Source organism: Zootoca vivipara, chromosome 1 (genome assembly GCF_963506605.1).
Source record: "Zootoca vivipara chromosome 1, rZooViv1.1, whole genome shotgun sequence".
In the NCBI taxonomy this organism is placed as follows: domain Eukaryota; kingdom Metazoa; phylum Chordata; class Lepidosauria; order Squamata; family Lacertidae; genus Zootoca; species Zootoca vivipara.
This window is the reverse complement of record NC_083276.1, coordinates 39,401,350-39,418,694: the sequence shown is the minus strand read 5'-3', so window position 1 is coordinate 39,418,694 and position 17,345 is coordinate 39,401,350. Positions and strand designations below refer to the sequence as shown.

General features: G+C 43.0%; 1 protein-coding gene across 1 annotated transcript in view; it reads right to left on the bottom strand.

Annotated features, from left to right (window-relative positions):
• SPRED1 (sprouty related EVH1 domain containing 1) overlaps nt 1-15,378 on the bottom strand; it is an 82,857-nt gene extending 67,479 nt beyond the window's left edge. The window contains exon 1 of the mRNA XM_060273263.1: nt 14,422-15,378. Within this exon, the coding sequence (XP_060129246.1) occupies nt 14,422-14,453 (32 nt within the window). The 5' untranslated portion in view covers nt 14,454-15,378. The remainder of the gene's footprint in view (nt 1-14,421) is intronic.
• Nucleotides 15,379-17,345: the final 1,967 nt, after the last annotated feature.

The window sequence follows — 17,345 nt, the reverse complement described above, 5'->3', positions numbered from 1 at the left end:
CACAGAGAGAAGAGGTAAACTACAGAATTCACTACTAAAAGATGTAATGATGGCTGCCCAGTTGGATAGGCTATCGTTGGCTAGATACTACCTCCACTCTCAGTAGTATACCTCTGGGAGCTAGTTGCTGGCGATCATGAGAGGGGGAGGGCTCCTGTCTACAGGTTGGTCATTGTGGGGACAGAATGCTGGACGAGAAAGGCCTTTGGTCTGATCCAGCAGAGTTCTTCTGATGTCTGAATTTGGTTTTAATTCATTAGTATCTCTGAGACATTGTCTCAAATGAAGAAAATTTAATGAATGACCCAAGAGTGATTGTAAATCACATTCTGCATCATTTCCCCTTGCATTCTCTATTTATCACTCAGATCTTGGGATAGGTGTGTGCTGTGCAGATAAAGAGCTTCAAGGTCATATTTCTGCTCTAAATGAATGAATGAATGAATGAATGAATGAATAATGTACCACACAACCACCTCTCATTTATGGCAGCAAATGTTGTGTAAAGAAGCCACTGAAATCTACACAGTTCAGAAGCATGTTCTAGCTTCCTTTTATTACCCAGATATCAGATACCCTTAGAATATGGCTAAAGTTATTGTCTGCATTATTTGAAGAGCATGGAAACTATTGTATTAACATGACATCAAGAGATAAGCCAAACTGCCAACAACACTTGCTCACTTCCATGTTCTCCTTAGTCATGGTTAGCCAATGACCACGGGGTATTCTCAGGACTTTAGCATCATGACAGTTGCCAAGACACATCTGAACATTCTGAATCCACTCTGGTTTGCAAGGAATAATATTTATAATAGTTAACAGGTCTGGAACTGAAAGGGGCACATGACTTTTGCCCAAGCACTATTGGAGGTCTCCTTTGCTACAAATTCATTGATCGCTGCAGATTGCCTATCTTGATTACAGTCCGGGAAGCTTTCTGCTAATCAATTCAGACACTTCAGCCAACGTTATGTACATTGTAACAATGAGCTTAGCAATTTGCAACAGAAGCAAGTTGGTGGGTGGTTATTGCTGCTGCCCTTCTCTCAGGTGAAGCACATTCCTTTATGGTGGCGGCATGCGCAACAAGTGTTTTCTTTAGGTACTGTTACCATGCACATAGAACTTAGCATATGAGGGGCTGCATTTTTAAAAACCGTGTGTCAAAAATGGGTCTCCGTGCTTGCATTTTGCAAACTGAACACAACGGAACCTATTCTGGAAATATCTGCAGCAGAAACAGCATAGGGAACTCCCTCCCATCCAAGCTGCTCTGTAGCTGTAGTCATCATTTCCTGGATTGTAAAAACAAACTGAATTATTACAAGTACAATTTGATCCATTACCTTCCTTTTTGTAACTAATATTAGACTGTAGGTCCTCCACCACGTTTATCTAAGGTTTCCCCAGGAAGATGGACTCTTCCTGCACTATTTTCCACTGAATAGATACCATGTAGAATCATGAAGTACTTTCTCACTATTGTGTATCAGGAACCTGTTTTCTACTTGGTGTTTTCCCATGTCACCTAGCCAGTAAGATGAGCCATACTGGCAGACTCCTTATATTAACTACACATAGTGGCAGGAATACAAATGTGCATTGTGTTTGCATGCATATCTTGTGAGGGTTTGTTTGCACATTTAACATGCTCCCTAAATTCCCCCCTAAAAAAAACCCACACAAAAATGCCTTCACATGGCAGACATCTGAGGCCAACTGTGCAAACTTCACGACCATTTTGAGTTTCTTTTTCTACTGCAGTAAAACAACCTAATTTAAAAACCAAGATGTCATATCAATTTCACAAAAAGTTTGACTTTATCTTTTAATAATGAGCTTTATTTAGTACCAAAAATAGTGGTTTTAATTAGTAGTACAAATGTATCAAAGTATCAAAATGCATCCAAATCGTAGTAGTAGTACAGTATTTATTTATTTACATTACATTATGTAACAGTTGTCATATGTAAAACACCACTGCATTGCTAATTATAATTCTAAATTTTGATTTCTAATTTCAAAAACCGTTTATTACTAACTCTTCACTCGTGCATCAAAAACATGGACTTGTAATCAATTTTGTGTGCTGCTTGCCTCGTGGCATCATTAGCATTTTTGTTAATGATAGTTTCCAGAGATGGTACCAAAATCTCTGTGCTTCAAACCACATCATAATATTAACATTAACATAACCATAACACTAGTTACAGGTAGGTAGCCATGTTGGTCTGAGTCGAAGCACGAAAGCTCATACCAAAATAAAAACTTAGTTGGTCTTTAAGGTGCTACTGAAGGAATTTTTTATATAACCATAACATTAATTAATAATAGGGCACAACTTAATGGAAACGATGCATTCACAAAAATAACAATGCGAAGTCTATACAGTACGCAGCAGTGGGGCAGAGTTTAGACAGAGGCTTGCTCTGTAGCTTTAAATACACAGCATGCTGCATAATTTGCATGAAAACCCAGGGTAAAATATCATCCACGCAACACCGTTCCAGTGAACTGGTATGGCAGCGGCAGCATAAACAAGGACAGAAAGTGTTCGGCCACAAAGCAGGCAAATATTCAACAGGAACTACCATCGCCCAACATGTGCAATGAATGCTGGGAGATGCAGCAGCAGAGGAAGTTGACTTAACACCCCCCACAATGATTGATTCATGCCCGGTGGAAACAAAGCAGGATTATGCACAGATAAACAGTTTTCATTCCCAAACATTTGATTGCATTCTGCATGGATGGCAAACACATAAAGGCAACTCAAAACAAAACTTCATGAAAAAAAATTAAATGCTTGTTCTAGTCCTTATACAGTGGACGCTCGGGTTGCGAATGTGATCCGTGCGGGACGCACATTCACAACCCGCAGTGCCAACTCTGCGCATGCGCGGGTTGCAATTCGGCGCTTCTGCACATGCGCAAAGCGCCAAAACCTGGAAGTAACCCATTCCGGTATTTCCGGGTTAGGCGCAGTGCGCAACCCAAAAACACGCAACCTGAAGCACCTGTAACACAAGGTATGACTGTATTGGCTATGGCTTAGGGCAGGGGTCAGCAAACTTTTTCAGCAGGGGGCCAGTCCACTGTCCCTAAGACCTTTGGGGGGGGGCAGACTATATTTTTTTAGAGGGGGATAAACGAATTCCTATGCCCCACAAATAACCCAGAGGTGCATTTTAAATAAAAGCACACTTTCTACTCATGTAAAAACACGCTGATTCCCGGACCATCTGTGGGCAGGATTTAGAAGGCGGGTGGGCCAGATCCGGCCCCCGAACCTTACTTTGCCTACCCATGGGCTTTAGGGGGCTCTTGTTGCCAGAAATACGTTGCTGGAGCTGCACAAACTTAGTAAGACTCTGGACAAACACAGTCCAACGATTAGGAACAAGGGTTTGGCAGTTACCTTTACAGAGTTTCTATTTTTAACATTCTGCAATCCACTGAGGCCTTAAAATTGGAATGGATTTAAAAATACTTTAAAGACATTCTCTTGCTATTACTAAATTTAGCCTTTTTTGTAACCATTTCAACGTTCAAATGCTGACTCCTTTAAAAATTGTCTCATTCATCTCACCAATACTGCGGCAATTCCATTAAAGGTCATTTGGGCATGGAAGATGGTATCTTGTGCACAACCGTTCTCATGGATAAGACAGGGAACTGACCACCCCCCATTTCCACGCACCAATATTAGTGCAAAATCTGTACCAGCTCATGTAAAAAAGCAAACCATTAACCAATCCCGTTCCACAACTATTAGACAGTGCATTTTTAATGTACTGTCTCAACTGCTCCTAAAAAGATCAGGCACAATACTATGTGTCCTACTTCTACCTCTTTCCCACTTTAGAGGTAATTTCCCTGCCTGATCTCCAGAGAAATGAGGCAGCATGCCAAATCTTGGTTAAGAGTGAACCGTAGGCTAGCCTTAAACATAGTTAACACTGGTGCAAAGGGAGAACCCATTTTCAAAGAGAGAGGAAGAGGGGAGATTTTATTAAATAAAGCATAAAACATTTTGTGAACGGATAGTTCTCATGGTGAAAAACATTGTGAGATGTGCGACAAACACATGTACATAATGTAACTGTAAAACAACTTTTGACAGGTGACTATGTGTGCTGTGTGCTGCTATCTAGCAATAAAGCACGTTACCTGTTGCATAACGTGTTTTGTGTCTTTTTGAGAAAGGAGGAAAAGCAGTTATTCTGCAGCAATCCTCTACCTCAGTTATTTGCCATCTGCAAACTCTCCAACCACAGCAATATCAATTAGCATATCAGAGGACTGCACAGACTGTATAAATCCAATTCCATCTAAAATAGTTTTCGTTGGTAAGCAGCTTTTATGGGCAACTTGTTTTTCAGTGCCCCAGGCAAATGCTTCGCTGAACTTATTTTTGCAAAGCCTCCATTACCTGACATTGGCTTGTTAACTATGCAGACATTTTCCTATTACCATAGCAACATTGCAAGAGCACTGAAAAGGTATGTGTGCTTCGTTTCCAAATAATGTTCAAAGCCTTGATAGTAAGGTAACAAATGATAAATTCTCAGTTTGAGTAGTTTAACCAATACAAAGCAAATAATCTAATTTGTGTTATGTTCAACTTTTAAAGGCTCACTCTATCCCCTATAAATGAAGTTCAGATGCAGGGGCAGTAGAGGTCAAATTATTAATATATTTCACCTCACTAACAGTGCAGGGTTTGTTTTAAAGTGTGAAGTATGCAGAGTTCCTCTCGGTTTCTACAGTACTTATCGTAACTGTGCTCAGTAACATAACATCTATAAAATACAATCAAAATATACACTAAAACTCATATAATACAGAAGCCAAAATGAGGAAAAGGGTATAACCTGGTCACAAGAAAGCTAAAATAACCTAAGGGGATAAAACATGTTCCAGCCACCAAAAACAAAGCAAAACAAACCCAAATATTACAATATTAATATCAATATTACAAGGATGTTAAAAGGATTAAGATGGAATTAAAAGGCCTCGGACAATAGAAGGGTCTTTGCCTGACAATGTAAATACTGTACATTAGTGAAGGGAGAAGAAAGATATCTGGGGGAGTGGTCCATAACTGAGTAGGGCTTGTTCTGCCTCCACGCCCTCCAAACATCAGAATGAGAAGGCACTCAAGGAATCATTAATCTGATATTTTGGTTCTCCTACCCCCTTAAAAGCCACATGTTAAAGATGCATCATCTCATTTATAATGGGAACAATCCTGCAAAAGTTAAGCACCTTTTCAGGCAGTATGCTATGAAATTCATCCCCGAAAAATTTTGTGGTGGTTACGGTACTGGATAGCTTTACAATAGGAATAGGCAAATTCATGAAAGGTAAGTCTATCACTGGTTAGCTATGATGGGTATGTTCTAGCTCAGGGATTAGCAAACTTTTTTTTAGCAGGGGGCCGGTCCACAGACCTTGTGGGATATATATATATTGGGATGAACGAATTCCTATGCCCCACAAATAACCCAGAGAATCATTTTAAATAAAACGGCACATTCTACTCATGTAAAAACACGCTGATTCCCGGACCATCCGCGAGCCAGATTTAGAAGGCGATTGGGCCGGATCCGGCCCCTGGGCCTTAGTTTGCCTACCCATGTCAGGAGCATCGTGCCTCTCAATACCAGTGCTGGAAATCACAAGCAGGGGAGAGTGCTGTTGCTTGTGGGCTTCCCACAAGTATCCGGATGGTCTCTATGAGAACAGGATACAGTATTGGACTAGAGGGACCTTTGGCCTGATCCGGAAAGGCTCTTCTTTTGTTCTTAAGGATTTTTACCCCCGTTTTGCATGCTTTCAAAGAACATACGTCTGTGCATGCACAGGCTGTTTTCACACCCGGAAAAGGGCAAAACAAGGGCAGGGGATGGAGTGGGAATGGGATGTAACTGGTGTGCGTATGCACGCTCCGCCGACATGCGTGACGGCTCAGAATGCAACCCCCGCATAAAACCAAGCTTCCCTGTACGTAAGGCAAGAACAGAAAAGGAAGTGAAATGGCAAGCTGCAAATATAGTGGTACCTCTGGATATGCACACCTCTAGTTGCGTATCCTTCAGGATGTGAATGTGGCAAACCCGGAAGTATTTTTCCGGGTTTCGTCGTGCGCGCATGCGAAGTGCTCTACCGCTGCGCGAGCATGCACAAAAACAGTCCGTTTGTGGAAACCTCGGGATCCAACTGGAGCTCCGGAACGGATCCCGTCCGCAACCGGAGGTACCACTGTATTTTCAAAGAAAGGTCACAAAAGCTTAAAGATAGCATAAACTAATTCGCAAAACACACACACACACACACACACACTCAGTTTTCACCAGCAGCCATAACCCTAACATCAACTTCTACTGACCCTGCAAATAAATTGGGTGGTGGTATCCGGAAAGGTACAGGGAACCCACAAAGGGCCATAGCATACCAACTGCAGCAATAGCTCTCCATATTATAGCTGGATAACTACTGTATAAAAAAATGAGATTGGGCTAGATTTAGATGCAATACCTAAATAAGGTTTCATGCTATGTTTGAGCCCAAGCCTTCTTGCAAATTGTGATTTGAGGAATGATGCAATATAACACCATTAATAAAAATAATAAAAAGAAACCAAAGCAGTACATACTAGACTGACAGATTTGCTTTCCAAATGGAAAATTAATTTAGCACAGAGTTCCAGCAAGCTTGCTGACACAGCTAAAGAAGTATTAGAAGGCCAATAAATTGTGACTACTAGCTATCATATTGATCAGTGACAGGTTTAGAGTGCAAGCACACAAGCCAACAACATAAACCCCCTGTCATTGACAACACTGTAATCTTAATTCACTCCCATCCTGCTAATATTTTTGTCAGTGCCCTCCATAGAAGCCTGCAACCAAAATTAACTTCATAATTAATTAACAACATAAAAAACTAACTTCAGAATTAATCTATATAATTATCTATGTGTACACATTATCCGTTTAACATGTGGCTAGGTCAGGTTCCCCCCCCCTTTTCCATTAAGATCAAAGCTGGTTTTGGGGGGAAAGGCATTAAGTGCAGTACAGTGGTACCTCCGGTTGCAGACAGAATTCGTTCCAGAGCTCCGGTCGGATCCTAAGGTTTCCGCAACCAGAGGTGCCTGTTCTGCACACATGTGTGGTGTGATAGAGCGTTTCTGCGCTTTTGGCAAAACCCAGAAATATACTTCCGGGTTTGCCGCATGCGTATTCTGAAGGATACGTAACCAAAGGCCACATAAGTAGAAGTACCACTGTATTTCTTTAAGAAGAGAAAGGACACAGGAGGGATCTGGATGCAGAATAATTGAAAATGTGCACATAGTCCAACATAAGTAAAAAAAAATCCAACTCAACAAAATATAGCCTTTATATTGACAGACCATTAAGTCATAAGGACAAATGAAAGAGCTGTTGCCCTATCAGCTGATTAATATATCCACTGAACCAGACTTCCTTAATTCCTCCTAATGGGCCAGAATTATTTTTAACACTTTGGTATATTCAAATCAATCCCAAAACATTTTAAAGCTCTAGTCCTTTTATTAGCTGACATCTGTCCAACATATTATGTTGATGGCAATGTGAAAGAAAGAAAGAAAGAAAGAAAGAAAGAAAGAAAGAAAGAAAGAAAGAAAGAAAGAAAGAAAGAAAGAAAACACATTTGTTTCTTACGTTATGTCCAGTGCTTACTCTAAGAAGCTCGGAGCAACATACTTGGCTTTCCCCCACTCCCACTGTAAGCTAAAGACTCCTGGGTAGAAAAGTAGGGCCAGTCACTGTTCCTAATCTAAAAGCACCCCATGAGATTGACAGTTTGGAGAGCAAACCCTACACATATTCAAATGGAAATAATTCTATGTTGGGCTTTTTAGAATTGTATAGAGCATAGTGGGGAAGTTAGATTGCCCCGTTCTTGCTGCCAAGTCCTTGTAGCATCCTTCTGCATAATCACAGTTCTTAATGGTACAGGAAGCCTCAACAGGTACAGAAGGCAGTGTTGGAAACTCATACGCTAGGCACCTTAAACCATGGTATCAATCACCAAAATGGAATGTCTAGTTGCCATTTTGGGGCCAGACAACTCATAAGTCGTATTTTTCCATATGACTTTTTGGTTCCTGAAATTTGTGCAGATAAAATATCACGGACAGAATTCTACAGGTTGTGTTGTTAGTGTGTAAAAACAGGAAAGATCCAAGGATCCCCAGGTATGCACCTCTAGATGGTGCAGACATGATGTGCCATCCTGGTGCCTGGGCATCTTCACTGGGTGACACTTGGCAGACAGCCAAGTGTAAAATGCGCCTGGTGCCTGGCAAATTTTGAAGCTCACTCTTCCAACACAAGAATAGCTGGGCCAGGCATGGGGATGCAATGGGAGGGGGCAAGGCTAGATGGCACATGCCTGCTCTCCTCATATAATTCTTCTCACATGGAGGAATTGAGCGCCCAAGCTGGGCTTAAGTTCCACAATGTTGAACAGAACTTACTTGTTAGCAAGTTTGTGGACTGCAGCTTTAATGGTAATTTAAATGCTATTGTGGAAATCTAACACTCATATTTGTCACACCACACTTCTATCTATCTATCTATCTATCTATCTATCTATCTATCTATCTATCTATCTATCTACTGTATCTACAGTGGTACCTCGACTTACGAAGACGATCCGTTCCATGGCCGTCTTCGTAAGTCGAGGTTTTTGGATGTCGAACGCGTGCACGGAGAAAAGACTTCCGGGGGTTGTCGACTTTGGAAGTCGAAACCTTCAGAAGTCGAAGCGTTCGGTTGTCGAGGTATGACTGTATCTATCTAGCTATCTATCTGGAACGTTAGGTTATGTTTTAACTGATACTGCTTACTTTAAAGTCCTATGACAATATTTGAGACAAGTTTACAAAAATCATCACAACTTACCCTATACCGCACAAAGATTTTATGGGTTACAGGGATGTAGTGAAACAACTTGAGGAAAATACTGTATCTGCTTAGAAAATGGGAACCAAGCAGTAATAAGGATAGGGATGTTAAGTGAAAGGTAAATAAATTGTGTAATTTACACACCCCAAGCCCTTCTAAGGTCTGCTTTGAATGATTCATGTATGTACTTATTTAACCACATTATGTGGTAGGGAACCAAGACTGGATTATTGGTCAGTACCTGATGTCTTGTAACCATAGGTATTCCTAGAATATAGTGCTATTTTTTTATTTTTAAAAAACTGAGTTCTTATGCATCCACGTCAAATTTGTAGGCCACTGGGTGCCTGAGTTCCTTCTATCTCCAGACATTTCCACAACCTGGTGCAAGCAATGCAACAGCAGCTGGTAACATCTACAGAGTGTGCACACACTCCAAACACTGGACAATTACTTTAAAGACATGCAATGCTTCAATCTGCTTATATCTGAAATTTAAGAATGTTCACGTCTACCCTAGATCACCACGATACTGTACAGTACTATGTACACTTAAGCCTCACTGAAATCCAGTGGCCAGTCTTGCCTTTTCTCAGTCAACCCAGTGATAATTTTTAATCCTTTCTACAATTCATTTTTCTGTGTCCTTTTTCTCTAGATACCATTTCCCCACTTATCCTCTCCTAATGAATTATTCCTCTGTTTGCAATTTTGCATTTGCTATTCACTGGGGAAAGCTCTTTTGACAAATCATTGTGTGCTCCTCATTCTGCATTACATGCAGTAAAAATAACTTAGCAGTCATACAACTCCTTCTGTACATCAATAAGAGAGATCCAACGGAAAAATTAAAATAATTCCATTAAGGATTTTTTTTCTATCATGAAAACTTCTTGCAGATATTATTGTTAGTAAGCACAAACACGGACACACACATTCTATACATGATGCAAACAAAAGGTCAGTGTGCATCTCTCTCTCTCTCTCTCTCTCTCTCTCTCTCTGTGTGTGTGTGTGTGTGTGTGTGTGTGTATGAATGAATGTAATTTTCATATATGACATTAAAGGATGTCTCCATATTGAATGAGAATCAATGTGTTTGCATGGTAGATTTTAAAGACTAAATCAGTCTTAAGAAAAGGACGATCACAGGTATGCCTTTGAATATAAGCTTCACTGGGCTTCTGTGGCATCACAATCCCCCCCGCCCCCCGCAAATGTACAACATGCATTTTAATTTTAATTTTAATAACAAGAAAAACTGGAACATAATAGCAAGAAGACAGCATACTGGGCACCCAACAGCATGCAAATATGGCCTGCGAAAGCTAAACTACTGTAGTCCCAAACCAACTACTGTATAAGAAGGATTCAAAAAGACTCCTGGTTGCAAATCACTGAATTGCTTGATTTACCATCAGAGCCTCAGGTTTGCCTGCCTCCTCTCTCACTCCTCTAACAAGCATCAAACACAGGATTTTGGACCTTGCATTATAGAACTTGCATTTCTGGTGGGTTTCATCTTGCAGGATCAGGGAGAAACCTTACATTCAAATGCAGACAGGTTCTGTCTGTCCACTAGTTGCTTTCTATCCAAGGGAGTGGCCAAGTCCTGGAACCAGGTGCAACCAGGGTGGAATCCCAAGCACCAAGTAATAACCTCTGAACAGTTTCCAAGAATGATTGGGGGAAGAAAACAACCACAGAGTTTCCGTCTCTCAAACAGTGGTCTATGAAGACAATATTTTGGTATCATAATGTCTGCATGAATATTACTTTTAGCATACTGTATAGGGAGCAATCATTACCTCCATTTATTTATTTTACTCAGGTGGCATTTTCTGCGTGACTCCCTTTGAAATGGCATGCTTAATAAGGGATCTGAACAAAACTATATACACATACATTACAGGTAGGCCCCATGTCAACTTATCAAGCACACTTCAGATCTGCAATCCCATGCATATACTGTAGTTACTTTCCCTAAAATGGCATTCAACAATGTTCAAAAAGTTTAAAGACCTGACCTATTGAAATGAAACCTAGTATCTTTCTTTTAAAATGCAAATGAACGTGACAAAACACAGTGTCAGGTCACTTTAGAAGCAAAAATATCCAACATTTATTTGCAAATTCATGTGGACAGATATCAAACTACTTTCTAATTAATGAAGTGATTAGTCACTAATATACATCTTGCCATAGTAATTTGGTCCATCCAACAAGCAACTGAAAAACTAGGACTACAGAAGACTTGGGAGATATGTATCTTAAAAACAAAACAAAACATGCTAGAGAAAGATGAGGTAAACATGCTTTATATAATGCATAGTATTGTGAAACCATGAACACTTTTTCTGACAGCATACCAGACTAACACACAAACTGGTGATGTTTGTTGTTAAAAACTCCTGGAAAATTGAGTTGTGCAGGTGCAATAACAAAATCGAACCAACGTACTGCTTTCAAAAGAGAAAAATACAATTAACAACGGTCTTGTAATATAAATGGTTGTATGCTGAACACTGCGAGTTGCTTTTTGCATATACAGTCAGACACGCATAACACAGTTAAGGCCTAACTAACTGTACTCAGTATGGACAATATGCTACACAATTCATTAGAATGCAAGGAACTTTTCAAAGTGAAAACTGTGTGAACCGATCCAAACTAGAATTATTGGTTGCCATATTTAAGCATGGATGACTGTAGCCGCAGCCGCAACAGCAGCAGCTGTGTACTGTATTTTCCACCATATCTAGTTCATAAAATCAACTTTTAAAAAACCCTAAGCTAATCCACACAAAGCATAGAAGATCACTTCACTTCCAAGAAGAGAAATTCAAAATGTGACTGGAGAGCCTGATGAGAACACAAGGAGGGAAAAATTGGTATGAATATGTAGATGGGTTCTAGCATTTTCTTCAGTTATGAAATTCCATTTTACGTTATAATCAAATGTTCTGAAGGTGTTTTTGCATCCTAACAATTGAAGAAAACATTTGCTCTAAATTAAATAAATATCCTACGTTGTCCAAAAAGCATAATCAATTGGTCTTTGTATTTATGCTAAAGTGTCATAGAATCATGGGGTGGCATATCAACAGAGAAATACATGCACCAAGTGGCACACAGAAATATATGCATTAACAAAGGGCTCTTCCCCAGCAATCACGTTCAGGCAGCTTTTGTGACTACCGTAATCTTGAGAATGCATTTCAATAATTTTACATTCGACTGGCTTTAAAATTCTTAATGAAAGTTGACTACATAGTAGCCCTTTTATTGTAAAATGCAATATCGAATTAATTATCTTATTAACTTTTCTTCAATTAAAATACAGGGGCTGGATACAGTGTGAATATCAACCAGCAAGGTCTGCAAAACTGCACAAGTAAACAGGGTGAAACATTTTGCTGCTGCTTCAGTTACAGCAGTGTTTACGTCTTAAGCCACTTTCACGTAATCTTGTATTGTTTTAGAAATGCTGGCAGTTTCTGATGTGCCACATTAAAAAAAGGAAGCTAGCTACTAGAAGATTCTATCCTCCACCACCCCCAAAATCCCTTAGTGACACTACAACGTTCCTCAGATTATGGCCTCAATTTTTCTTTTAAAAGCACACTGCTTTTCATATTCTGGCAAGCAAGGTGGTGCTTCTGCAGATACCCTGACATAAATCTGTGCCTTTCTTTTAGAAAAACAGGTCTAATGTGAAAGTGGATCCATGTAGACACAGTGTACTGCACTGTGAATGGCCAGCCAGGTATTTTATGAATGGAGAGGATCACGTGCTCCCAGCACTTCCCCTAGCCGATATTTCCCACATAACAGTGTCAACAAGCAGAGAGCAGTATTTTTCGAGACGAAAATCCAGAAAACCCTAAACCTCGAACATACTAGGCTCTTTCTACCTTCACGAAAATTTCCCATTCCTTGCAAGCCAAGTTCAGTTGAATGTCAAAGGTGGCATAGGTCTAATTATTATTATTTTATGAATGAAGACTGTGGTATGCAAATTAGAGCGATTCACAAAAAAGAAAATATGGCGGCCGCTTCCCTCTCGGTTCCACGGGCACTGCAGCACTTCATCTTACCAAGTAGCTCAATACAATGTTTTGTACTTGTTCCTGTTGCAGTTCAGGATTTGTCCTTGTTATATTATGTGATTCTGGCTTAAGAGTAAAGCCATTCATTAAAAAAGAAAAAGCAGAAGCAGAAACCTGTTCCTTTCAAGATCCATCTTAAGGAATTAAGGTTTTCTATGGAGGAATGTATGCAACTGACAAGTGTTCCCTTCTCCACCAAAAACCAGTATTTCCTCCTACCATTCAAATTATTTGCTACAGGCACTGAAAAAATAATTACCGTGTGATAATTCTGCCAGAAGGGTGCTTTTGCACTATAATTGAGCCACAACTATTGCAAAGTATGTTTGAGAAAATGACTAATTCACAACTCATTCTTGCAGAAAAGAAAAACCATTGACAGGGCAGGATGCAGGAGTCACAGGCAGCGTCAACATTTTTCATTCTTTAGAAGAAATGGGAAAGTTCAGGATTGTTGACATGACTACCATTTCAGAAATTATATATTTCATAGCAATTTTGAAGGCTACATCCATATATATATATATATATATATATATATATATATATATATATATTAAAAAAACATAAGCCCCCTATGGATTTTATCCAAGCTAAGCACGTTAAATATACTAATAACACGTTATATATATATATATAAATATCTTCATTCTATTCGCCATTTAAAGAAGGGGGGAAGGGCGAAGAGTCCTAACAGCTCGTGTGTGTATGTGTGTGTGTGTGTGTGTGTGTGTATGTATATATATATATATATATATATATATATATATATATATATATATATATATATATATATATATATATACACACACACACACACACACACTGTATACACACACATACATATCTTTGGGGAAAGGTTTAACACTGTATTTACACTGACTCATCCAATTAAAATCCAGGAACAGTTTCCCTCAGGATGAAGCTCCCACTCACTACTTTCTATAGGAAACATGCAAACGAAAATAGACTCCCCCCCCAAAAAAAACCCGTAGCACGTAGGCCACTGAAAGTTGAGGGTCGAGGGGGGTGGCGGGCGGGAGGGAGACGGAGGGGGCCATCTCCCCAACACACATAGCTAGGCAATTTTTTTCACCATATCCTGGGTCTGCCATGACTTTTCCAAATTACCAAAACAGTCAGATTCCGCGGTGTGTGTGTTTACATATGCAGAGAAAGACACGCATCGGCACGTTTAAAACATATCCGTACGGAGCCAGTTCTGTCAGGAGCCCGAAGAGAGCAGGTCAATGACCGAAGGTGGCAGGGTAGGGGCGGGTGGGGAGAGAGAAATGCCAAGCCGGAGAGACCCCCGACCCCGCCGAGACAAGAAAAGCCGAGGAACTTACTCGTTGTTAGAATTCGCCGTCTCTTCGCTCATTTTTTCCTCACCGTGATCCGATCCGGGGATGGAGCAGCACCGACGCAGCCAGGGCGCAGCAGGAGCTCACCAGAAACCTCACCATTGTTAAACCCCACCGATGCCCCCACTGCACACCCTTCCGCCAGAATGGCCTCAATCCTTGAGGTGGGTCCCTCCAAAAGCAGCAGCAGCAGCCTTCCCCGCCTCCCTCTCTCCTCTTCGCACGGAAACGGAGGGATCCTGTTCTGCCGAGAGTTGGGACTGATTTCTGGTCTGGCGGCGGCGGCGGCGGCGGCGACAGCAATCGAAGCTCTTTCTGGTCTTTTTCACGGGGAACCGGGCAGCTGGCGGCGTCTCAGCTGCAAGCAAGGCTGCCTAGCCGTGTCCTTGTGCCGCATCGGCACCAGGAGCCCACATCTCCCGCTGCTGCAGCAGCTCCTCGACCCTGGCCGCCTCGCTTCCTTGCTTCACCCCCCTCCCCTCGAGCAGGTCCCCCCCGCTCCCCGCCGCGTCCTTCCTCGCTGCCAACCCCCGAGGCAGGACGGAAAAGCACCGCGGCAGAAATTCCTCCGGACGCCCGCAGCAGCAGCGCCTTGCAAACCCGATTTTTTTTTTTTAATGAAGCGCACGGAGGGAAAAGCAGGCGGCTCAAGTCCGACTACCCCGCGAATAAGCAGAGGCAGCACTGAGGGAAACTAATTCAGCCCCAGGCAGGCGAAAAGGAGAGGGAGAGAGGGAGGAAGAGGAGGAGGAGGAAAGGAGAAGGGAGGGGGGAGTTTTAAAGCAGCCCGGAGGTTAGAAAAGGGGAGGGGAGGATGCGTCACGGCTGGTGGCGCTGGAGGAGGAGGAGGAAAGAGGAGAAGCCGAGAGGAGAAGTAGGAAGAGCTCGTCCTTCTCCTCCTCCGCCACCAGCCCTAGCACCCCGCCCTCTCCCCAACCGATAAGGCGAGCAAGTTCAGGAGCTGCTCCCCAGGCCTACCCGGAGCAGCGAAACCCCCCGAGCCTCTCTGTGTGCGCCCCCCTCCCCCTCCTCTGGCTGGAAAACTCGGCGGAAGCGTTGACTTCACGCTCCTTCCGCCGCCAACTCTCCGAGACGACGGACGGGAAAGGAGACCCCGGGCACTTGGGAAGCGCCTCGTCCGCAGGAGCGGGCGCAGAACTTTTTTTTGCCACGGTGCTGGGGAAGGGCGGAGAAGCGCCCCCCCAGGCGGGCTACGTTGCCTTCCCTCGCGCTGCTCTTTGCATGCGGCTGGCGCCCCGAGCCCCTTCACTCGGAGGAACACGGCCGCCAAGAGCCCCGATTCCCTCCCCTCTCTCTGGACAGTCGAACAGCACAAACTTGCTTTTCCTTCGAGCGCGCGCGCGCGCGCGCTTCAAGGCCAGCGGCGGGGGTTTCCTTTGGCTGCTCATTCGCCGCCCCTTAAATAAATAAATAAGCAAATATCGCCAATGTTCCTTAAGTTTGCACAGTAAAAACCCCGAGTTATGGCGCAAAGGGATTTTATTATGGAGGCCACGCAAAGCTCGCTCTGCTCGAGACTGGATGATCACCCGAGGAAGCAGGTTCCTCCCAATTAGAACAGTGGGAAGCACAAGTCGCAGCAAAACCAAGTCGGTTCTCGGGTGGTTTGCTTTCCACGTTGTGCATAGAAAGAGGGGCTCTTCCAAACCGAGGCCCTGAACACCTCCTGCCCCTACTAAGGAGTCGCTCTTTTTTTCTTCTTCTTTGGCTGGACTACCTCCAAGGAAGAACAGGAGGAACGGAGAGAATAAATGACCACATTCCCAGCCCGCCGATTTCTCCTCCCGAGCTCCCACCATGCAAAACTAGTTTCCCGAAAGTAGTTCCCTCGCTCGCTTATTTTCAAAGAGTTGCGAGTGTCTCACACGCGCACCGCGGAGGGATACGCGGAGTTGTGCACAAGGCACACGCGCGGGGAGGGGAGCGAGGAGAGTTAGGCGCGAGGGCCAGAGAGCCAGCCCCGCTGCCGAGCGTCGGGATGGCTAGCGCCTACATAAGAGAGGGAAGCAGTTGGAGCCTGCACAGTGCAAGGCGCGCGCATTTCCCTCCGTCCTGCGAAGTTGGCTCTCCCCGTGGCCGCCTCCTCTTCCTCTTCTGCAAAGGAAGGGCTTGGCGCGCTCCGCTTTTAGCACCCTCCGGGCACGAGGCGTGCAGCTGCTTACGCACGCTCCGTTCTAGAACTCTGCGCGGTGGAAGCCAAGGGCGGCGGACTCGCTTCGAGTTCGCAGCCCTACGGTAAAAGGTTGCATTGCTTTGAAAGAAAGGGGGGGGGGGAAGCTTTGCATTGCTGCACCTATTGAAGAGAGGAATAAGTGGGGGTGATTGCAATAACCCACTTAAGGTCTGACTCCTGTGAAAATCCTGCCTTTTTTTCTGGCAGGGGAAGGGCTAGCAAGGCCTTGTTGTGATGATATCCCTTCTCCCTGCGAGGATTTGACTCCTTAGGCATGCATTCATCTCTTGCCAGCGTTGCAGTACCGGTAGTTGTTCACCGATATTTCTTTGCCTCCCCCACCCTCCACTAGTTAAGGTGGCAATCTTAGCTGTTAAGGTGCCACAAAACTATTGTTTGTACTGCAGCAGATTAACCTGGCTACCCATCTGGTAATTGTTGGATTTTATAAAGGGATGAAATTGTTAATTTAAATGTAGCCGTTGCAAGAGTGGTAGCTGCGTTAATCTGTTGCATGTTCACAATGCGACGGTCCATTTTATACAAGGGTCCCTTCAAAGTGGCAGCCCCAGTCTGGTTTCAACGCATTTGAATTAGCAAAAGGGTGACGTTAAGTTGTTCTCTTGTGCTTCAGATGCTGCCTCCTTGTGTCACATCAGGAATCCCAAAGGCAGCATCCGATGTACCATCTTTGCAAGAAAGGCAGTACCAAAGA